Consider the following 23,974-nt stretch of genomic DNA (forward strand, 5'->3'; position numbering starts at 1 on the left):
TGTTCAGCATCATCCGGGACATGAAGCGGATGCCTAGTTTTTTGAACCAGGCAATTTTTCCTGCTAGGATCACATGGCTATAAGTCCTGATTGCAGGCATCCATGGCTTCCATCAGTTTGTTGTACTTTTCAATGTGGAATGGCTTTTTGAAAAATACCGTTGCTCCTCCAGAGATAATACAACCTTTTCACTTGGACACAGGCAGAAAAGTTTGATTCCAAATCAAGCTCTTTGTTTTTATGTATTGCTAAAAGTGAAGCCTTCCTTTCCACAAAACAAGTGCCTGCCTCATCAATGGATATACTCTGTCCTGGGTCAACTAAATCCATTGAGGTCTCTGGAGCCATTTCTTTCCATGCTCAATGTTATAAGAGGGTGGTCTGTGTGTACATTGTCTTTAGAGAATTGTAAAAAATTAATGATGCTGAGAAACCAGCTTCTGCTCATCACCTCTTTGCAAAAGACAGGGATCCCTGCATCAACAGGTGTTGTGACCAGTATGCAGACATACGTGGCAGCCTGTTTATGCCCATCAGAAACACAAGCGCAAAAAAGATCTACATCACCTTGGGTTCCATATCCTGCCATTTCAAACCAAACACTTCCTGTTTGGAGCTTGCTTACCTTTAAAGTAGCTGCATGCTCTTTTGTTTGTACAGTCACAAAGGTAAGCGATTAGCTTTTTGGGAACAAAAGCCAAAAAGCACTCCCATGGAGAAGGCAAACTCTCAAGTTCCACATCTGTGTAAACAGGTGTAAAATCAAATGATGGAGGACTGGCATCATGGTAGGGATCAATAATAAACACCCAGTCCCCTGCTGTTCTTGGCTCCACATCCTCTTCATCATCATCATCATCGCTGAGGGATAAGTCGGCATCACTGTCGCTGGTATCAAAATCCTCTGAACCAACTTCAAAATCTTCATTACTCCCATTGTTGCTCTCACGTACGTTGCCATGTTTAGCTTTCGCTAAAAACTACATAACTACAACTAAACATGTAAAACTAAAAATAACTCACTCTATCTATCTATCTATCTATATATACATACATACATACACATACTTGTAAAAGTTAAATGGCTTCCCGCAATAGATCTGTCTTCTAAACACACACATCTCTACATGACACGTAATTGGATACAAATGTCAACTGATCCTCCCCCCAACTTCCATTGCACATTCAAAGTACCAGCACTGCCTTAAGAAATGAAACTTGAAACACAAGCCTGAGAAACCACTCACAGAATAGAATGGGGAAACTTGACATACGCACATACAGCATGGTACTGTAAGTAGGTTTTCAGTTGGTGAAAGTGGTTAAAAGTGGTTAAAACACAGCACAATACTATCCCACAATCCACCAGTGATCTTTTGGACACAGGACAACAACTTCTAAGGATGGCCACGGTTGGAAAAAGCACCGAAATGCATTTGAAATGACGCATAAGACCAGGTGGTACAGTTCCTGTATGTTATACAGGCAAGTTTATAGCTACAGGGCCACTACTGTAACTTTCATGAGCTGTGGTGTGCCATTGCCTACATTTTGCATTTAATACACTACAACTGTATAAACATTAGACATTTCATCATAATCAAGATTTTTCATACACATGGTTGCAATATTTATTTCACTCTTCCTGGTAATGCTGTCAGTAAACCCCCTACATGCCAGATGGTTTGATTCCTTGTAGTCCACTTCATTATGGGCTTTACGACCCACCTCGAACCTTCCATGGCTTTCACCACTCCAGTCTCTTCAATTACTTATTCATGCCTTGACTCTTCTGTCAGGCGGAAAGGACCCCCGCCATCCAACAGCCCGAGATGTGGGAAAACAGCGTTGTCCCAAACAAGGACCTTATCGAAAACCCTACGACGGAACAGCCTGTTTACTCCTTGCCCCAGTGACAGTGGACCTCTCTCAACCACATCCAAACAACACACGGGAGGCGTGGCTATTTCTTCCATAAACGGAAGATCAAGGACTAGCAACCCAAGCACATCACTGATGATTGCCCAATAAACACGTATTCTGGCGGAAAAAGTGGACTCCACACAGCAACCCCAGATGCCTTGGAATGGCTTACAAAAACTAAAACGACAACTGTATCCCATTGCTTTTCAAACACCATATAAAAGAATGACTTATTTCCAGGCAATTCCTTTTGATGATTAATTCCACATTAACTGTCAGACTTTTTATTTGTCTTTGCATTCCATGTCTTCTGACAATCTCCTGTGCTAAAATATTTCTGACAACGTTGAAAGGTTAAGGCTAACTCTTGATGTTGCTATTCTGATTTGTGCTTCTGGTATACTGAAGCTTGATTACAGCAATTGCTCTGTGTCCTTCCAATCACTTCATTGCTCAAGCTACAAAACACTGTTGCCAGAATACTTTCTTGTAGTGTCCCTGGCTACAATCTGAGTGTCTGAGGCACCAGTGGTGTTCGCAGTAACACTACTCCAATTGAAGACTTTCAGTTTCAAGACTCTGCATTTCTATATCACCTACACTGACCTTTTTACTTTGCAAAGCACCATGGGAACCATGAGCTGTATAAATACATCTGCTATATTGTATATGGTAATTCCACACCTGGTATAAAAGGCATTACATACCTTGGCACCTGGGTGGGTTTCATAGGTTCAATTAAACATTTTTAAACAACATTAAATACGCCACAGCACACTTGTCAATTTTACTATAGTGCTTTGAATTTTTCTCCTGTCTGGCTACAGTATCAACTCTTTATTGAGGTATCTTTTCCCCATAACTGTCTTCATAGCTGGCACTTTCATTATTACAAAACATATCTGATGAAATACTTCATATTTAAAAAGGACTCAGTAAACATAACTTCTTAAACTAGTTAAATGGTATCAACACACCAGTTATTTTCCTGTGTTGTCTCTGAATTGTATCATTGATCCTAAGTTTGTTTTTTGTTTGTGGCATCAAACTTTAGCACCGTACAACTTTTCTGAACAAGACTTCTCAAATTTGAGCATGTATGCCAACAATCTATTAAAGGATGTTTACCAGTTAAGGAGGGAAGTGGGTTAGTGGTCATTGTGGGTGAGTGCAGCTGGATTTTCTGAAGAGACAAAAAACACAAACACGCTACCTGGTCTCTCAAAACAAACAAACCAGACAATTTACTAAAACAAATCGTTAATTCTTTTTTCTTAATTTTAAAATTAACTGTCTAGATGACAGTTTGCAATTACAGAACACAGAAGTCCCATAAAGATTGGGAAATAAACAGTCCACCAAAATATTTTCCAGCTTTTTCTGAAATCTGCAAATTTCTAAAACAAAAACCAACATATAAGTAAGTAAAATTCAGGATTCACTCTACTGGTAAAGTAATCGGAATAGCTCCTGCAAAGATGGGTAGGACACTTGTCATGTTATGCAATTGTAAAGAAGTCCTCCAACAAGTACAGTTCTGCACATTACATGGAAGTCCAAGCAAAAGTGTGCATCATGCATGCTCCATCACCCTTGTGGAAGTGATGCTAAACTTAAACACAGGAAAACCATAAAAGAATGTGTGTCAAAACTGAAACAGGCGTTAGAAAAAGGTCTTGCGGTCCACTGCTGTCATGCATTTCTGTATACTTCTTCAGGTTTGTTGGCACTGTAGGTCCTTGGAACCTCTTAAGTCACACCCTTACCTATTCTTGGGGGGTGAAGGACATACTGCTTCAAACTGTTCAGAGATTCTCCTGTTCAAACCATCGGTCCAAGGTAGAAACACACCTCCATCACATGTTGTTAAATGTATATTTTGTTCCATCTGTTATATACAATTGTATTTTCCCCCTAGTATAAAACCAGAGAATATCATGGAAAAGTAATATTGCAGAATCCCTGATGTTCAAGTTTCATACACATCTTGACTCCAGGTAAATTGAAAAGAAAACAAAAAAAATGTTTATCGTCATAAAAAATCCTCCTAATCCTTCAGCCCACCAGGTTATGCTGGCCTTTGTAAAGGGGGTAATCATTATGCAATTGACCAGCATGTACAGAAATCCCAGAAGGGGCAAAACAAGGAGAGAGAGTGGTCAACTGATGTGTGTGGGCTCCAATACCCTTTCTCCTTGCTTCAGGGTGGTCACCCCTCTTCACTTTAAAAGAGCAGGAAAACCCTCCAGTGCTGTTACCCAATAATTCCTGGAATCACAGAACCATTAGGAAGACATGGGATGGTCTGTTAGGTAGTAAAAGTGGTTCAAATGAGAGCCATGTTGGATGTGTTGTATTGTCTGTCAGCTGTTGTAGGATGACAGTAAGCCCCAAGAAGACTGGGTTAATCCCCTTTGGTGAGCAGGTCTTCAATGTAGGCATCCAACTCATCATCTGTGTTGATATCAATATCCTGAGGAGTAGGAAAAAACAAAGTGAAGCACAGAGTTTCAGGTACTGCAACAAAGCCCCAAACCAAGACCAACACCACCACCACCTCCTACCTCTTGAACCTTCTGCAGCAGAGCCACTATGTTGGTTCTTAGTTTCTGCAGCTTCTCCTCAGATTCACGGAGCCTTGCCTCAGCACTGTTACTCTTCTCCTCCACTACTCGTGTCCGTGCATCCGCTCTCGTCTGGTACGAGTTGCACAGGCTCTGCAGCCCCACCTCGTACTGCTGGAAATACTCTTTCTGTTCAACACACAAAACAGGGACAAAGCTTGGTTTCAACAGTCACCACATACAGTGGTGATATCACATACAGTGCTACCCTTTATAGCAATTAACTGATTACAAGATCACTGCGCCCACTGTGTTATATCCTCCAACACAAATGTCACACACAGACCCTCGCCACACTTGCTACCCTTGAGGCTCTCCATTACCCTGATACTTCATACCATTGGAAAAGCCACCAGTTCCTCTGCAGACATGCTGTTGACATCCTCCTTCGGGATCCGGAAATTTGGGGGAAAGAAGTATCTTAAAAACGTCCTGCAAGACAGAAACCAAACAGAATGGACATCGCTACCAAGTGAACAATTCAGTACAGTACAATTACAATCCTATTTGTAACAAAGTACCACTGGCCTCAGTATTCCTGGAAGCTGGGAACATACTAGCATATTCTTATTTGTGCTTATTTTTATATAACAGGGAGTTTTATTAAAGGGTTATCTTATTGTTAACAATCAAATCTCCTAAATTCCTATCAACCAGAGAGGAGGATCAAAAGTAACAGTATAGATTTTATAAATGATCAACTTAGGAAGGTGTTGCAAAAATCTCTGTACCACTCTATTCCCTGCACATACCTCATCATGGTAACAAGGCTTTCTGTGGTCTCCCTGCTGGCAGCTGGCTGGGTGGTGTCAGGTTCCATTCTCCTAGCAGCTGCACCCTCCTCTTCCTCTTCCTCCTCCTCACCCCCTTGAAGTGTGTCAGGGGTCTGTGATTCAGGGGAGGGGGGTCTCATCAAACGTACATCCTCGCTGTTCTTCAGCACCCTACGGGCACAGCAAAACAAGACTTCAAAGCCTTAAACACTTGGCGTTAGGAAAGAAGTCACAACAGAGACTTATAAAACACCACATTTCTGGGGATGATATATTTTTTATGTATTGTTCTAGCCCTTAGTAAATGCTGTATCTCTTCAGGCATGCCAGAACAATGTTTGGCCTTAAATACAGATAACTGCATCTCAAAAACATTAGAAACAGTGCGGGAAGCAGCCTTTCTGTTTCCACGGTTCCTTACCATCTGTCACGTGGGGTTGTAGTGGTCGGGACATAATCAAACTTCACCTTCCATCGCATGCCCTGCTTCCGAGCCTCCACTGCAGTGACACGGCCTGTAAACCACTCTTTATTCACCTTCACCTCCACTAAGAGCCCTTTGTCTTTGAAAGAGAGAAAATACGAGTCTGTGATCTACTACAGTCAATGGGTAAAATTGCCATTATCCCGGGACAAGTCTTCTAAAAGGGTTAAAAGTGTGCTGGAGAACTAAAAAGTTTTAACCTTTTCATAAAATGGCCGAGGAACTCCAGAAAATAACCCATATCCTCAGACCAAAATCATGCAATTAACAACTTTATCTTCAATCTGCTTTCAATCCATAAGATAATTTTAAGCACAAATCAATTCCAAAGTAGCAGTAACTGTACATTGGATTATTATATTGCTCCCGGCAAGTTTGAGTAGGTAAAGGGTGCTGGAGAGCAGAGAAAAATTGAAAACATAGCAAAAGGGAAACCACATTTCTGGAGATTCACAAAGAAACTTCTAGCCTTTGACCTACCACCGCAGTCTCACCTTTCTGAGCGCTTTTCAGATCCAGCACTTCCTCCTCCTCATCAGGGCTGTCTGTGATCTGCAAATAGTGGAAGCAAGTATAAGGGTACCATTTGCACAGAAAGGGATATAGGGAACAATACTTGGAGAACCAGTCAGCCATCCTTTGTAACCTGCATTAATTCTAACTGTAATAAAGCCACAAAACACAACAACAGTAACACAATTAGTTCTGTTAAATGAAAAATAGTTGGGAACATAGGAGCCCTAAGGCAACCAAACCGTTGCGTAATCCCTGTTTACTGCATCTTATTGCCTACCTGAGCTGGAGGGTGAGGAGGGCTCAAATGCTTCTAAATTCTACAGGTTTGTTTTGAAAACATATCAAGGATACAATCATTTGAACTTCAAGTTGATCTAGAAACAGAATCAACAAATCTTTGAAGAGGTATGAACACCTCGAAACAATCACTAAAAAAAAAAAAAATCTCCAAAATCTACGTAGCTTTTGTATAACTTGTTATTTTGGATTCAGAAAAATGATTGAGAAACATTTTCCATACTATATGACCTGTAAAATTTAGTTCAGTCTGTACTTGCTCAAATCTGTAATTCATACTTTTGTATATTACATGGGGAAAGTGGTTGGTTACCATAAAAGGGGCAATGGTGCAGTTATGTGAAGAAAACTGCCTTCCAAGTGAATATTACAAACAAGGAGGAAGTCAGAGGGCTGAGTGTACCTCCACCACCGGGCTGCTCTCTGCTTTCCGAACACTGGACTCCGGGACTGCAGCATGCTTAGGCTCAGGTTTGGCCTCACGCTTGTTAAAAACAGCTTTCGCTGTTAGGGGCGCAGTTGCAGCCGCCATTTTGTACTTTTTGGTGTTCACCACCTCCTCTTCCTCCTCGCTGCTTTCTGCAGGAGGAAGGTTTCTCCGCTGCACATTGGTCATCTGCTTCTTCCCACTCTGAAAATTCAAGGAAAGCAAATTCCAAATAATGCCAAGAGGGTGTTCTGCCACTGGCAGATTTTAGAAGACATGTCTACTACTTTAAAGCAATTGGTGGATACAGAAAATTATTTTATAAAGAAAGCAATTCATTTTAATTACAATACAACCCCCAAAAATATGTTTCTGATTGCAGATTACTATCAATTTATATTACTGTTTTGAATATTTTGCAGGATTACTTCTTATCTAAGCATCTAACAAACTTCCCACCCCCTGCTCAACAAATGCAATGCCCCCTAGCCACTTAAGATCATTAGATAACCAGAGCTTGATGGAAAGCGAAACTCATTTACTCATATACAAAGATTTAAAGTTAATTCTGTAGCACTCCTAGTTCATTGCTTGCACCATCAGCCGCCTTATCGCAACATCAAGGAACGTGGTAAACCACAGTAACAGTCACTTTCCATAAAAAAAAAAAAAAAAAAAAAAAAGTTTTTTTTTTCTTCTAAAGCGGAGTCATAGTTTTCATGACTTCGGGTGACATTTAGGTGCCATGTGCAACTTCCTTCCAAGTGAATATTACAAACAAGGAGGAAGTCAGAGGGCTGCGTGTACCTCCACCACCGGGCTGCTCTCTGCTTTCCGAACACTGGACTCCGGGACTGCAGCATGCTTAGGCTCAGGTTTGGCCTCACGCTTGTTAAAAACAGCTTTCGCTGTTAGGGGCGCAGTTGCAGCCGCCATTTTGTACTTTTTGGTGTTCACCACCTCCTCTTCCTCCTCGCTGCTTTCTGCAGGAGGAAGGTTTCTCCGCTGCACATTGGCCATCTGCTTCTTCCCACTCTGAAAATTGAAGGAAAGCAAATTGCACATGTCGTCGGGGGGGGGGGGGCTGTTCTGCCACAAAAGGGACACAGTAAAGTTAACCCTTGAATACCACCATCACCAAAATATGAAATGTGTTAATTCGCTGAAGAATAAAAGACTGATCTTGACAAATCTGCATATAAAATCAGGCTTGCAAAAGCATAACAAATGAGTGGATGCAGACTTAATTAAATGTTCATTAGAGAAAAGCACATTATTTATCCCCACCCACACCATGGTAATAGCCAATTATTAAATAAGCCTCAAGTAGTACATTCATCAGTGTAAATGTTTGTACACTTGACAGATTACCTTACAACAAGCCACTTACAGTTTATAAGTTATAGATGTTAAATAATACACCATGTTTTACCTTAAAATATATACTGGGAAGTCCAGCTTAAACGACAACTACGTTATTAAAAACAAAAATGGTTGCCAAAGAACAAGCTTCTGCTTTCAGCGAGTACCCTACAGTCTTGGTTCTTGTTTCAGTATTAGAGTCTCCTATTAGACAGTGAAGCAGATACATGCACCGATTAACACATAAACCCAGTGCCACGCAGGAGTCCAAGGACCAAGATGGAGACAGACTGGACTGGAGTTTCAGAGTATCTGTGCTGTACCTCCACCACGACGCTGCCGTCTGCAGTCTGGGCTCTCAGCTCTGTCACTCGCCCGCGCTTCGGCTCCGGCTTCGACACGACTGCTTTCCCTTGCTGTGGAGTAGCTGCAGCCAGTTTCGTTTTTTTGGGCTGTGGCTCCTCCTCCTCTTCCTCCACCTCATCATCTTCATCCTCCTCATCGCTGCTCTCTGTTTCAGGAGCAGTCCTCTTGCGTTGGCTGCCAGATGCTGCTGCCTGTTTCACTGTGCTCTGGAAATACAAAAAGGTATAGAAACTATAAAGTATATGCCAAACCACTGTCTAGATAAGTGGTACTCTCTACGGGCTCTTTCCTGTCTAGGACTTTTTTCCAACATGGTGTCGGATACAAAACTTCCCAGTATGGCCTCCTGTTCCATCACTTCCTTTTTACATCAGCACTGAAGGAAAGCTGCGCTTAACGTGAAAACATAGGACTTAATTTCCGAATTTACCCAGCGTCCCTCCCTTTCACAGCTGCCCGGTTCACCTAATTGTTCTGCAATTACAGATGTCCAGTTGAACACACAATAAAATATGGACAAATAAAACAGTGTAAACACTTTTGAACAGACATCTTATTCACCATTTTTTTTATTAATAAATAAATAAAATAAATTAAAAAAAGCTGTGTTTTACATGTCTCCCAATAAATAATTAGCCTACATTTCATTGAAGGAACAATGCGACAGAACCGGAAGCCATACTGGGAGATTATGTACACTGGGAACCATTGTATCTGACACTGGTCCTTAATTATTAAATTGAGCATTGCAGAATCTAGCGTGAATTAATTAATGGAACTCTGGTTTTCAGTTCACTCGTATGAAAGACCCGAATTGAACATTATCGTGTACTGGAATAGACAGAGACACAAGAGAGTACCACCTAAAATCATAAGTTGCTTTAAAAAGGCAAGACATGGCCTGTTCAGACAGCTGCTTCCACATATTTGTAGAAACAGCCATCAAAGCAAGCTATGCTTTCTATATCTACACAAATTGAGATGTTTAATATTTTGTATATTTTGAATTTACAAATTCATAAAACAAAATCAGCATTGTTGAGTATATCCACGGTGTGCGTCTCCGTCTTACCTGTGCAGCGCGGGCTGGTGGGCCCCTCTGAGTGGTGGGGCGGGCAGGGGGTTTGGCCACTGCAGTCCTAGGGGTGGGTGGTGCTGGTTTAGGAGGGGGCGGCGCTACCTTTACTGCACTGGCACATCCCTTGCTGACCTCCTCTTTCTTGGCAAGTGACGGACGGGGCGGGGGTGGGGGAGCTGGTTTTTGGATCTGTATTGGAGTGGGTTTCTTGCTCAGGGGAGGTGGTTTGGAGATAGGGGGGCGGCTTGGTGCATTTTTGATCATAGTGGGCAGTGGTGGAGAGCGAGGTCGCTGCAATTTTTCAGAGGTTCGGGGAGCCTGAGAAAAGATACAAAACATCCTCATTACTGACCCAGTTCCTTTTAAAAAAAAAAAAAAAAATTAGTTAATACAAAATCCATAGGTAGGTATTGGTGGGGGTTCTTCCATTAACAGCATAGGTCCTATTTGAATAAGGTATGAAACAAGAAACTATGATCATAAAGACAGGCATATTTATATATATTCACTTTCCTACATTTTAAAGTTTAATAGTGAGAACAGGAAGAGGAAGCACTACTTTATCCTGGATTGATTAAACAAAAAAAAATATTCAGAAAATTAAATCTCCAATACCTCTGTCTCTGTTGCCAGTCTCGTGCCGACCTCTAGCGGCAGGTTTTTCAGGTCTGCGCTGGATCGGACCGTTGTAGTTTTCTGAAAGACACACAAAAGCAGTAAGCATATTTATCCCTCTTGTGTTCATTTAATTTCCTTTTGATACTGGCAGAATCTACACTCCTTTACTTACAGCTCCCTTGGTCAACAGAAAAACAAAATACCTGCATAGCTTCTAGTTTCTCCTGTTGCTGGCGAATTTTCTCAGTGAGCTGTTTTTGTTTGTCCTCAGTAGATTTCGTGTCTTTCTTCAGGGTTCCGACAGGAAGGTTCGGCTTCTGCTCGAGAGCATCACATCTGGTTTGGGATAAGCATGAAACGGAATAAAAACATGAGAAACAAACCAAAAACACCTGAACATTCACAATAATTAAAAACATGCACTTCATCTTTACCTATCCTGCGTGCCATCCGGATTCATGGAGCAGACCCAGGAATCTGGGTACACTTTGTCGACAGCCTGTATCTGGAACGGGAGGGTGCGCCACTTCAAACACTTGTCTGAGGAGGAGGAGGAAAGAAATGACAGAGTGAATCTGAGGCAGCCACCTCTGTACAACAACTCCACAGCACACAGTTTTCAACGTCTATACCTCAATACAAGACACAGTAGATATTCTTAGGAATAAGTCTTCCTACTGCGTGGATCAGATTTTTTAAGTCTTGATCTTGTGATTTTTTTCAGAACTGTCCCAAATGTCATGAAGCAGCATCTCTACTCTATCATTCTCTTTGTGGGCGGTAGGGAGCCCTTTAGGTTTATTTCCTACACCACAGGGACTACAAGCAGCGCCCAGCTAGTAGGAAGCCCTCAACGTGTACCTACCACACTGGATGGTGATGGGGATCTCCATGGCTCTCCGCCGCTTGTAGCGAACTTCACTGGATGGAGGCTGATTCCAATTGGCCGACAAGTAACCAAACTCGTCCCAGAATTTAACAATCCCCTTCTGGGCTGCAAGAGTCAAGAAGGAGCAGGAAAATCAGCAGAAAACTTTGCAACTGCCCCCAAATCATTCAATAAACAAAGGCACAAGGTAATTTAAGGAATTTGTCAATTCATAAATAGCTTAAATTATATATTTGAGAAGGAATTCTGAATCAGCATGTTGCCATAAGCTCCAATTCACATGACGTATGTGATCTTCCAAGGCTGTGCACAAACAAAACCATCTACAGCCTGTAGCACCACAAGTGTTCATTAACCAGACAGATTGCTGGGCAGGGATGCCCCTTACCGATGCCAATGTCTTTCCAGTACTGTGCCAGGTGGTCTCCCATAGCCCTCAGTAGGTGTCGATACTCTTTGTTATCAGCAAAGTCCTGCTTGTTGTGCGTGGGCTCCAGCACCAGATAAGGGACATCAACCACCCCCACCACCCCTCCACACGCCCTGCAGAGCAATATACAACAAAATGAACTCAATTAAGCGAATATTTACAACTTCTGTATTTATCAATTCATATTTTTACAATCAAAAAAGCCTTATTCTGACTCTTTGCAGACTGATTTCATCCAGTCTTGTTAATTAAACTTGGTACTTAATTTCATATTATTGTCTTTCAATTCTTTTAAAGACTTTATTACAAAGAAAAACTTAAGTGTCAATGCTTCATTGGATAAATTAACATTTAAAAATAGAGATTAATATCAAAGCTATGAAACACATTTTTTCAGCAGATTTAATAGTGAATGGTTGATATTTCAATCCTCAGGGCATACGGTTCCCCTGGCCCCCACAGATACTCACATTCCTCCCTCAAGCTGCGGCCCCACCTTCTCATACATCTTGATGAGCCGGCTGCAGTTGTGCACAAACATCCCATCTAGCTCTCGCTGGGCGATGTTAACCCCAAAAATAAAACACAGCTCTTTGGGCTCCTTCAGGGCTCTGGGAGGGTGAGAGTGAGGGTGGGCAGGATTAAGATTGACAGCAAAGGGAGTAGGGAGCAAGAGGGGTCATTTTTCTTTACTTGTCTTTAAACAAACACCGGAAGGTGCTGTGAAATGGCGCCACGCTATGTGTCTTGACAACAGAGAAATCATTACCTGCTGAAACTATTTCCAAATGTCTACTGCCGCAGCAGGAGTTCTTTGTGATGTAGTGTTGAGTTCTGTCATTTAAATTTACTCTAAACAACACATTCATAAAGTGATGAACACGCTTTTCTAAAGCTGCTGTTTAAAATAACCACAGCCAGGTATTGTGTATAATGTATCTAAGCCATTGTGTGTTGTACATGTCTCTGTTTGGTAGTGGAAGTCTAGCTAAAACAACCACTGATATCAAAACAGGCAGCCTGCTATGCTAAGTTTGCTCTGAATAAGGTTAGTATTGCAGCCAGTATCAGGGCAGAGCCTCACTTTTGCTTGGCGTCCTGTATTCGCTTCTTCATATCCGCCTCCCTGCGCAGCATCACAGCAGCATCCTGTGCCTTCCGGAGCAGCGCCTAGAAGACAAGAGTTGGGGGGTCACTTCAGTGCAAGAGATAATAACCAAACTCCTAATGCAGTGTTTGCACACAGCAGAGTGTCACAGCTAGAAAAGGTATTGAAGGAAAGGCATGCTGTCGAAAGAGTAAGAGACAGGGACACCAATTAAAACACCTAGTTACCCGGGCCTCCCTTGCAAGATCTCCTCCCAGTTTGAGCTCCAGCGCTCGAGCTTTGCTCTCCGCCTCTCTCGCCTTCTCTTCCGCTGGGGGGGGGGGGTTCAAATTCAAATTAATAGAGAATCAGTATTTCTGCATACATCAATTGAAGGGAACATTTTGCTGGAGGTATTCCTTACATTTGTGTTTTGATTATGGGGGTACGTACCAACTTTTGCCAAGTGATCAGCTTTTTTCACCTCCTGCTCTGCCCGGGTTTTGAAACGTGTTGATGTGTATCGATACATCCTGTAGAAAGAATGTAAGATGTAAGAGTTTCACAGAACATCTGTGCAAAACAGGGGTGTGTGATGGAGTTAAAGTTGCAGCAGCAATGCAGTAACTCAATAACTCGGGGCAGTGCAGTACATCAGGGGTAGTGCAGTACCTCAACAGACACAGCAAGCGATTTTGGTTAGGATCTTACCTTGGTTTGTAAAGGCAGCTGGAGAGTCGCTTGGTCCTGACTTTGATGCCCTGGATAAAGATCCTCATTCGGGGGTCAATATACAGAACCGCAGCATAGGCTCGGAAGGATCGCCTCTCAGGTTTCCTGAGGAATGGGACATAAGGGAAAATGAAGGATAAAGACGGGCGGGATTCCAGGTCTAAAGGGGAACTTCTTTGCATAGCGAGGTTGTTATAACATTTGAATAACACACACCAATTAGAAACAACTTCCTGTAAGCAGAACCACAATAACACAGGGCCATTCCATAAAAATATATTATTTTACAATAGATAAGTTATTGATACCCAACTACTGAAAAGCCCAGGACTTCGATAAGTTAAAATGTAATAACATCAACACAAAAAAACACTTGGGCTTGCCTGAAGTCTGATATCGAAGCTTTATCAGTGAACTATCGTACCATTTCCATGGAATGATCTACCCTTCCCCAAGGAACTCACACTCCCTCCAAAGGGGTCCCGGCCATCAGGATGTCCTGGGGATCAGAAGTGACATCCAGCTCTGTCTCGTGATTGTCCATCAGCTTGAGGTTATAGATAATAACCAGCGTCCCTGGGTAGAGAACACAGAGCTGGGTCACAGGACTGCGCTGGGGTTACTGAACGTCAACAAGCACACAACTCTGAATGCAAGTAAGTAAAGTACTAAATTCATTAATATTTTTTGGGGAAAAAAAAAGAAATTTCAGAACACAAGCTCTATTTCTGTAATTTGACATTACATTTAGACTAACTTTTGCAGTTAATAAAATTAGAGAAAGCTATCTTAACAATATATTTAGAGAAAATAACAGGTAGGTGCCAGTTAAAAAAGCTCCAAAAAAGTTACAGTAGCCTGTCCTCAAATGAGGACAATGGCACTTAATGGGTTTAACTTCTAGTTTTCCATCAGGCAAAATCAACACTTGTTCCAAGCAGTGTGATTTAAAAAAATAGCTGGATACATAACATTTCATTTTTTATCAAGAAACCTCTAAGGTTTAGATATTAAAAGAATGTTGCTGTACTATACCTCACGTTTGTCTTGGTTTCATTAGCTCTGAACAGGATTTATAAAAACACTAATAATTTAGTTTATGTAGTCTTGATTAAAAAAAAAAAAAAAAAAACTCTGAATACACAGTGTGGACTGAGAAAAGAAAGAAGCAGCTTACCACTGTCCCCTTCGATTTTATTAAACTGCTCCATGATCTGTGCTTCTGACTTAAAAGGGGAGTATTTGTATATCAGTTCTGTTTCAATTGCAAATTTCTCAGGGTTATCTGTGATTGGCTGCTTGGTTTTGTAGCTCCATGTAGGGAGTGGAACAATCACCTGGAAATATCAGAACGAACATAGTTAGAGCCTGTGTGATTTTGAACCACATGTAGCTGCTAGGAACACAAGAAACATCTCATTAGAAGAAAAGATTCAGAACAACTTTCATGTCTGTTTCCTAAAGCTATGCATTCAGATTGAAAATACCCTGGTTAATATAAACATTAGCTGAAGAAATGGTTCCTCTGAAATGCACACTCACCTCATCAATTGCCTCCTCCTCGTGAAACGTACGAGACAAGAACAGGCAGGTCATCTTGTTCTCTTTCTTTGTGAAAAGGATGAAGTCCTTCCCGATTCGCATTGAACCCCTGTTACCAGGACGACAAGATGCAGGTAAATCAGTTTCACAACCCCTAATCAATTGATACACTTTGAGTGCTGGGCTAAAGACCAGATGCCTCACTGAGCCCAGAGAGGACTCATAGGCTAGACCCTTTCATCCCTCGAGAGGAACAGGTCTTACGATTTCAATCCATTGCCGTACTGCCCAATCTGCGTCGACTCTGAGGACCTTTTGCTGGATTTTCCAAACTGGATCACGTGGGTTGCTTCACCTGGCAAAGAGAGAGAGTGATATAAAAGAAGTTAGATGAGTATTTTAGGATCCCAAATGCTACTCTCTGTGCTCCTTTAAGCAGTGTTACCCTCAATCAATTATATCAAATCTATGTGCAAGCAACACTGATTCACCACAGTATGGCTTCCAAGCAATATAGGTGTGGATTTAAATAACTTTTTTGGAGAAAGAAAAGCTTTAGACGTGATACATTTCCCCCTGAAAGTAATACAGTCCTGATGATTGTACTCAACTACAGTACTTTCAAACAGGTTTTGCACTGCAGCAAAAGGCACAAAATGTTAAACTTAATAGTTTCTGTCCAAACTGCTGTTAAGGACTCCCGGCACACTTCTCCCACTGACTAGTTGAGAGAAAGGGACATTTAGCATGTAACTTGAATATATAAACTGGTTTCCTTGGAGATCCAGGTGTCTACCTAAAGCCAGGATTCTAGGCAGTCTTCAGAGCGAGTCAAAAATTGTCACAGGGATCAGAGTTTGCACACAAAATGTTGCACACAACCCTGTTCTACTCACTGGGGTCCATTCCAGTCCCGTCATCAAGGAAACACAGAGTGTACCCGCCCCGCAACTCCGGCTTCTTCTCTGGAAACGTGAGAAATATACATCTCTCAGTATAATCACATCCTTTATTTTATACAAAGACTAATTGCATAGTTTTGTGATTTAAATTGTCATGCTTCAGGTTAGTAAGCTGATGAATATTGGGACACACTGAGAACATAATACTTTAAAACAAAAAAACTAAAATCTATAAATAAATCTCAATGTCTGGAGCTTACCGGTGTAGATATCAATTCTTGTGGCCTCAGCATCTCTGCAAAAGAGGGAGAGCACTTAATGATGCTGTGATCATGTGGAAGGATACAACCGACTTACAGTTATTGTTTGAGAGTTTCATTTGACAAGGGTTTCCTTATAATATATTTCACATTTAAAAAAAAATGTTTTAAAAAAAAAAAACACAAAAATACTTCTCATAACACTTTTTTAAATCTGGTGGTCTACTGCAGGAAAGAACAGCAATTTCAAGTAAATGAATAAATATCTGTACCTTGCATTATCCACCAGCTCAGCAAGGGCTCCAAACAGGAATTCATGAGTGGTTCTGTGGGGTGGGGGGGGGGGGGAGGGGGGGGGGGGGGGTGGGGGGAAAGAGAGGGGGGGGGGGGGGGGGGGGGGGGGGAGATGTTACATGAAACCAGAAGCAAGTCTGATGTGGCAAATATCACCTTATAAACCAATAAATGCAAATATATGGCACATTTTTTTGCAAAAATATACAACACTAGTATTAAATAACTGTACACTGATTGTGTATTGTTCAGTGTGGTCAGGGTCTTGTAAAAAAAGTAATATATAAGAAAACATACACCACGATAAAATGTATAAAATGTGTCAAACTGCACAAGATGACGAGACAAATTACACGACACATAGCTTACAATACTAGGAATTGTATTGTGAATTAAAAACCATAAAATACAGTCTGAAGATTTCAGGAATTCCTTAATTGCTTTCAAAATAAGATTAGTAATACTAGGAATCAAATGTCCTCTCCTTTGAATATGCAGTGTAGTCAGAATCAAAATTATAAAAGCAGTTTTCAACGATTTGAGTGAAATTATCTTGTATATAATTAACAGTTCACAGACATCAGGAGTAGTAAGAACCATACCCCTCAGAGTGGTGAATGATCGACTGTTAAGTGCAGACTCTAGTTATGTATTTATTCTCGTTCTTTAATCTTTATTCTTGTGCTGCATTTGATACAGTGGACCATACCGCTTTAATTGATCATCTCAGAAGTTGGGTTAGATTGTCCGGTATTGTCTTAAAATGGTTCAGTTCATATCTCACTAACAGGCAGCAATTTCCCTCATTAGCAGACTCTGTGTCTGGATTGTCATCGGTTGCCTGTGACATTCCCAAAGGCTCTATACAAGGCTTGGTAACTTTCACTGCTCTGTTGGTGACACACAGCGCTACATCTCTGTAAAATCTGATGATACCATGGCTGTAGCTGAATGCTTTACTGGCGTGAAGAGGTGGATGTTCCAGTTTTTTTTAGTTAAACTCTAATAAGTCAGAGGTTCTGTTATTAGATTCTCAGCAGCAACTATAAGCAACAACACCTCTAAAAATAGATTTGAGTAATTTGACCAAAAACATAAAAAATGGAAGTGAAAAATCAAGTGTCCTTTTACTATTTGTGAAACTTGACTTGACTATGCAATGCTGGGCTTCACTGCAGCTGATACACAATGCAGCTGCTGGGCTTCACTGCAGCTGATACACAATGCAGCTGCTGGGCTTCACTGCAGCCGATACAAGCTGCTGGGCTTCAATGATACAGCTGCTGGGCTTCACTGCAGCTGATACACAATGCAGCTGCTGGGCTTCACTGCAGCTGATACACAATGCAGCTGCTGGGCTTCACTGCAGCTGATACACAATGCAGCTGCTGGGCTTCACTGCAGCTGATACACAATGCAGCTGCTGGGCTTCTCAGCAGAACAAAAAAGAGACCGTATAACACCTGTGCTGACTTCACTATGAAGTATTGATTGATTGACATAACTATGCTTGCTACTTAGATTTTTTTGTTGTTGCAAAAAACGACGATTAATAAATTAACATTTATTTTAGAAAGAATTTAGCGTTTGTTTTTTTCTATCTTTTTCAATTCAAGCAGAGAATGGGTGAAATCGACTTTTATGCTTTTAAAAAAAAAAAAAAAATTACTTTTATGCTTTTTATGCCATTGAGAAATGTCTCATTTAACAAAACCCCTTTATCATATTCAACAAGCAACAAAACCGTGTTTACCAACATTTTAACTGAAATAACGTTTGGTCATAGCGGAGCTATACTTTGTAAAGATAAAGATCTTAAATTTTAAAAAAATTAAAAAATCGTCTCAAATAAACCGTAGAAAACGCAGCATATAAAACTGTATTACAGATTTGTATAGCACAAATTTACTAGTAAAAATAATACACACAGAACAAACATTAGATAGCTGAATAGAACTAACTTGTAGTTATTATTCAGAGTGAGCTTCACCCCTTTCCTACTTCAGCACAGCTGGACTCACTGGAAGGCAAGGCAGTCACGCCCGCTTCGTCCTTTGCAGTGGAGACTTCAGTCGTCGGTCAGGGTATTGTTCACAATACTCTAAGTGTTTTCCATTTTCATTTGCGCTCCATTTTCAAATCAAACTAGTAACTGTCACCGTATGCCTACGGAAAAACCTTACACACCTTAGGCTGCCAAACTGCAAAGTAGGCACTTGAATGAGAGGCGCTGTAGCTGGCAAATTTATTCTATGTAATGTATTTCAGTCGCACTCATTTTTTGGGAATACGAAGTTTAACAAGCTTTACCGATTAAAGTTAAAAAGTAGCAAGCCTACTTTAAAGTCTGTTTCAAAATGGCTGCTGTAGTGCCCTGGGGTATGAGATCTCTCCTCTAAATCACTGCAGGAAGAGCGATCAAAAAAAAAAAAAAAAAAAAGTGCTCTAGCTTTTCTGTTCCGTACCACATCATGGATTGTTATTGCTGTGTTACCTGTTTGACAATGTGGGCAGTAATCCTTACACTATCAGTGCACTAGAGCGGACATTTAGAAAAGAGCTTTGAAACTGACTTTAAAGTTAGAAGTGTAAAAAAGTTGTCAGGATGTTAATGAAAAAAAATTACAGGTACGTGATTTAAAACAGTTGCAATAACACATGTAACACTATTTTTCGGAACCCCGCTACTTAATCTTTAAGACCGTCAATCACATGACTTTCAATTTGAAAATGCTAATGTAAGGCACACACCCCCCCCAAAAAAAACACTGGTAAAGTGAATTAACAGAAGAGATTCTACTTCCATCAACCAAATGGCATTAGACAAAATAAAACTGACTGCAGAACATTCAAATGTACATTTCAGTATAAAAACAGGATTAAGGGGACGTACCAAGCACCTACGGAATGAACAACTGCAGAAGCATCAGGGGAAAAAAATCATAAAGGAACACACCCAAACGTTGTATTGTTTTGGTTTACTACCGCAAGCAGGTGTCATGAATTCAACAACAAAACGTAACTCTGGAAATCTGATTAATGTCATCCATCCCCCCCCCCCCCCCTCCCCCGGCCGCAATTCATTCAGGTCTGGGCAAGAATTATCAATAAAGGTTTCTCAATACATGCTCAACCAGAGCATAAACTGTTTAGAGCACATGACAATGCACTTTTATGCACACGTAGAGGACCTGGGTACTTATATATATATTTTTTTTTTATATATAGCGCCTTTCATAGCAGACAACCATCAAAAAGTGCTTTACAAGATACGAGACTAGGGTGTGTGAACTATGCATTAGCTGCAGAGTCACTTACAATAACGTCTCATGAAAGACGGCACATAAGGTTAAGTGACTTGTTCAGGGTCACACAGCGAGTCAGTGGCTGCGCTGGGATTTGAACTGGGGACCTCCTGGTTATAAGCACGTTTCTTTAACCAAGCTTTGGGAGTGCTGTGTGCTACTAGGCGGTGGTGGAAACGTAAGGCATGTCCATCTTAAGAAAGAAAATATGTATTTTCACATAGTTGAATTCGAAGCTGAAGGTGAAGATATGTGCATTCCCTGTCACACTTCCTTTATCCAAATACGGCTTTGAAACAGTCAAGCTGGCACCAAGAATATGTCTTAGATATAACCACAACAGAAGTTCTGGATGCTCTTTCATGATGATGATCCAACCACCTAACAGACAAGAATATTTTGGTTACCTCTGTTTCAATATCCAATACAGGCCTTATGACAGAAAAAACAAAGACACTGAAGGTCTGCATAATAACATATAACATCTCCGGACTTCCACATAGACTTCCTAGGAGCAACAGGATACATCTTCACATTCTCCATGTTTTAATCAAATGTCCAAGATACAGCACACCGGGCAGCAACTTCCCCTCTGATGTTGGACTGCATTTCTCTTCTAGGCCAATTTCTGGCCCCAAAAGTCAGCCCTAAAAACTAATATCTTCTTTGTACTGAACTTAACAAAACTGTGTAATTCAGAAAAAGTTCCAGCGACCTTCAAGTTTGTGAATGTAAACATTCCAGGGACTTACCTAAAGAGCTTTGGTTGAAATACCTGTTTGCTTAGCTATGTGGATTGCTGCACAAAAACAGCTTTCTTCTTTTTCAGTTTATCATCTAAAAGCAATTTGAACACAAACTACAGTCTTCGCCCAAATGATCAGCATGTTATGGTTTTGTAATGAATATTTTCCAAAGTGAGCAAACTACGCACACCACAGTTCTATAAATAAAAATCTATAAAATAACACACATCTCTACAATAGTCTACAAACAAAAAACTGAAAATGGTCACTTTTTATTGTGTTTGGGTACTTAATCTGACAGCAGATCATATATCAATGCCCTAAAATGCCAGTTATGCTAGGTTTCTATAGACTTTAGTCTATAGGCAAACAATGCACACAGGGAGCAATCAAAAGGTTTGGCTTTGTTTTTGTAAAAATGTTTAAATGGACCAAACTGAAAACTAAGAAATTCTTCAACACTGTCTAAAATGTAATGGGCCACATAACTTTGACCCTAAACTGCACAGGTGAAAGAGCCAAACATAAGCTAATTCAAACTATTTTGCACTCTGGTTTCAAATTATAACCAAAGTTATTAAAATATAAACTTAAACAATGTTTATGCCAAGAACCGAGTAGTACGCATGTTAGAGTGCCAAAGGACCATCAATAACTAATTCACTTGTTCCTTCTCTGCAATTCAATCTTACTTTTTCACAGAACAATGTTGGGTGGAGTCTGTTGGACTGTCTTAAAAAATTGAGAAATGGAAATATGGCAAAAACAAGTACAGTAATCCGTCACATATCTGCCATGATCAAGCTCTTCAGCAACGTTAGTTTATTATTGAACAGAGACGATTAGTTCAGAGATTGTAGATCCCAAAGTTTTCGTACACTGTGTCGTATGTGGTCCATGCGCTGCCATTGCTGGTAGTCTCACACGAGCTGTTCAGTGTGTTGACATGTAAATAAATCCTGTTCGCCTGCTGGTGGAGTATCAACTTCAATCTCCATCTCAATCTCCTGCCAGTCACCAGCAGCGAATCCACGCACCCACACAGCAGACGGCTGCCCTGTCATAAGCATTAATACCCTGTATCTTTCTAAACAAGGGATTTAGGGGAGCTCCATAATAAAATCTGAAAACAGTAATTGTGTGAATATAGTAATTGTTATAACTGTGTATAATGGAATTTAAAACAGGACCTTCTGGACACTCTTGTCCCACCGCAGTCGGATATGTGATGGATTACTGTAGCACAAACAGCAGACAGCTACCTAAAGTACTTTATCCTTGAGTTAAGAATGGAAAATCCACCCAATGGAAAAGATGTACTGCTGGTAACTGAAAGCAAAATGGCGACACTTTATTGGAATGACTAACTAGATCAACCAGCAAGACACCAAATGTAACCAAACCGGACACCACTGGTTGAAATGCCGTCTTTAAGCAACCAGGAGAACAAAGGCAGAAAAATAAACCAATAACTCTACTTGACTGGCTAGTTTTGTTTTGCATGGAAACAGGAACATTTTGCATGAAGGCTGATGGATGTTGCAGTGGTTTTTCACAAGGAAGTGGAAGACGTAGGGGTTTGCTCAGTCACGTTTTAGTGACAAGATCAATTCAGAAAAGAACTGATAAGATACCAGGTAATTATGAATGTACCTAAGACCCACACTTACAAAAACAGTGCAGGCAGCTTCCACAAAAAAACATATGAATATATGAATCATTAGTCTATTTGTTTCTGTGCATTACATCTGGTAAACAGGTTTTTTTTTTATTATTATCTTCTCAACTTTTGTCCATTTAGGCTTCTATCGTCTATGAAAACCTGACTTTAATTTGTGTATGGGATGGTGACAGTTACTGTATTTCTTCCAATTTAAGATGCATTTTTTATAAAATAAATAAAATCTATTCTCAAAAAAGGCCTGCGTCTTAAACTTGGCTATAGTGATTGAAATGACTGCCCGAGTACACAATTTCAGTATTTCGTTATTAGGCCCCATTGTAACAAACAGTACCAGCTTGGACAAATTGGAAATGCTGATCAACCCACGGATTTTTCAACATGCCAAGTAATACAACGGTTCATTAAAAAGAAGGACAGAACAGGTGCAAAGAATCACAACTGGAAAAAGTGGCACTGGAACAATTTTTAAAGTGGGGGTGCTGAAAGCCACTGAACAAAACTGTAACCGCTGTATGTAATGGAAGCCATGCAAAGCCAGGGGTGCTACCTCATCCCAAGTAGCCCTAGTTCCAGCGCCCTTGACTGGAAATGAGAAGCAGCTCAAAACAGTAATGCTCTACATGACAGCAGACAGCTGCAAACTGCTTCCGTACATTGTTCTCTTAAATGCGTAACTGAGGTTGTACAGTTGTAAGTGCATCTAGATTTGACGGTTTTATTCTGTCCTCAAACTAAGGGTAGGTAACGTGGGCTGCGTTTTAAATTCAAAGGAAGATGGTATTTGCTTTACCTTTTTCATGTTTTGTTTATATATATATATATATATATATATATATATATATATAAATAATGCTGCCTGCATAAGCTGTTTCCATTTCCATGAAGTCCCATGTTGCCTCAAATAAAACATAGTAAGCTAGCATTGTAGTAGCACTTGGTGGAAGAGGGCATTTGAAAATGCACAAATAATGTAGAAAAGATATAACTGCTGCTACATTTAGCACATGTGGACTCTTGCTTTGGAAAACCTGTTGTAGTTCAGATAAACAAACCAAAAAAATCCATTAATTGGTGCCTCTTTGGTGTTTAGAGGGCATTTAAAATCAGGGGGATTGTGCTACTTTCATGTTAACATGAAAAGTGAACCAAACATGGAGAAAAAAAGCTGCAAGTCCCTTTCACCATTTCTCAACAAATACTTACGAGTTTGTGTGCAGGTATTCGAAGGTGAGCTGTGCTCGATTTAAGCTGCTGTAGTTTGTGAAGGCCATTGCTAAACAGAGACCCCACAGGGACCGTACAGCACTCCACACTCCTCCTGGAAACCTGCACAAGCTTTGCAAGCCAAAGTTGAAGTCAGTCCAGTTTTATATTTCTACAAATCCTCTTGTCCGCTCAGTTTAAAAATAATTTAAAAAAAAATGTAAAACAACTTTACATATGTTCTATCTCTTTAAATATCAATTGTTTTAATGGGGGTATACTCAACAATGCTTACGGTTGGTGTTATTTTGTTGAAATTATGCAGTGATTTGTAACTTTCATTTAGTAATCCTTTTCACATTAGGATGCAGTTGTGTACTTGTTGGAAACAGTTCTTTGAATTGATTAAAAAAAAATATGAAAAAGCCACAA

At 40.5% G+C, this 23,974-nt stretch overlaps 1 protein-coding gene across 4 annotated transcripts in view; it reads right to left on the reverse strand.

Annotated features, from left to right (window-relative positions):
- Window positions 1-1,068: 1,068 nt before the first annotated feature.
- The window catches only part of LOC121297224 (ATPase MORC2-like), a 23,478-nt gene continuing 572 nt past the window's right edge, over window positions 1,069-23,974 (reverse strand). The window contains exons 1-28 of one of the 4 annotated variants that reach the window (XM_041223379.1): window positions 23,543-23,974; window positions 16,583-16,636; window positions 16,311-16,345; window positions 16,045-16,113; window positions 15,413-15,503; window positions 15,149-15,257; window positions 14,784-14,943; window positions 14,071-14,182; window positions 13,586-13,711; window positions 13,328-13,407; window positions 13,123-13,205; window positions 12,872-12,957; window positions 12,258-12,398; window positions 11,746-11,900; window positions 11,334-11,462; window positions 10,903-11,008; window positions 10,672-10,804; window positions 10,466-10,546; window positions 9,845-10,168; window positions 8,730-8,978; window positions 7,852-8,079; window positions 7,021-7,248; window positions 6,299-6,356; window positions 5,742-5,883; window positions 5,300-5,491; window positions 4,886-4,979; window positions 4,488-4,676; window positions 1,069-4,396 (exon numbers count right to left, since the gene is read on the reverse strand). The exon at window positions 23,543-23,974 is cut by the window's right edge and continues 572 nt beyond it. In XM_041223379.1, coding sequence (XP_041079313.1) covers window positions 4,328-4,396; window positions 4,488-4,676; window positions 4,886-4,979; window positions 5,300-5,491; window positions 5,742-5,883; window positions 6,299-6,356; window positions 7,021-7,248; window positions 7,852-8,079; window positions 8,730-8,978; window positions 9,845-10,168; window positions 10,466-10,546; window positions 10,672-10,804; window positions 10,903-11,008; window positions 11,334-11,462; window positions 11,746-11,900; window positions 12,258-12,398; window positions 12,872-12,957; window positions 13,123-13,205; window positions 13,328-13,407; window positions 13,586-13,711; window positions 14,071-14,182; window positions 14,784-14,943; window positions 15,149-15,257; window positions 15,413-15,503; window positions 16,045-16,113; window positions 16,311-16,345; window positions 16,583-16,636; window positions 23,543-23,610 — 3,591 coding nt within the window. In that variant the 5' untranslated portion in view covers window positions 23,611-23,974 and the 3' untranslated portion in view covers window positions 1,069-4,327. The remainder of the gene's footprint in view (window positions 4,397-4,487; window positions 4,677-4,885; window positions 4,980-5,299; window positions 5,492-5,741; window positions 5,884-6,298; window positions 6,357-7,020; window positions 7,249-7,851; window positions 8,080-8,729; window positions 8,979-9,844; window positions 10,169-10,465; window positions 10,547-10,671; window positions 10,805-10,902; window positions 11,009-11,333; window positions 11,463-11,745; window positions 11,901-12,257; window positions 12,399-12,871; window positions 12,958-13,122; window positions 13,206-13,327; window positions 13,408-13,585; window positions 13,712-14,070; window positions 14,183-14,783; window positions 14,944-15,148; window positions 15,258-15,412; window positions 15,504-16,044; window positions 16,114-16,310; window positions 16,346-16,582; window positions 16,637-23,542) is intronic. The other 3 variants (XM_041223381.1, XM_041223380.1, XM_041223382.1) reach the window with 3 other exon arrangements.

Source organism: Polyodon spathula, chromosome 22 (genome assembly GCF_017654505.1).
Source record: "Polyodon spathula isolate WHYD16114869_AA chromosome 22, ASM1765450v1, whole genome shotgun sequence".
Classification (NCBI taxonomy): domain Eukaryota; kingdom Metazoa; phylum Chordata; class Actinopteri; order Acipenseriformes; family Polyodontidae; genus Polyodon; species Polyodon spathula.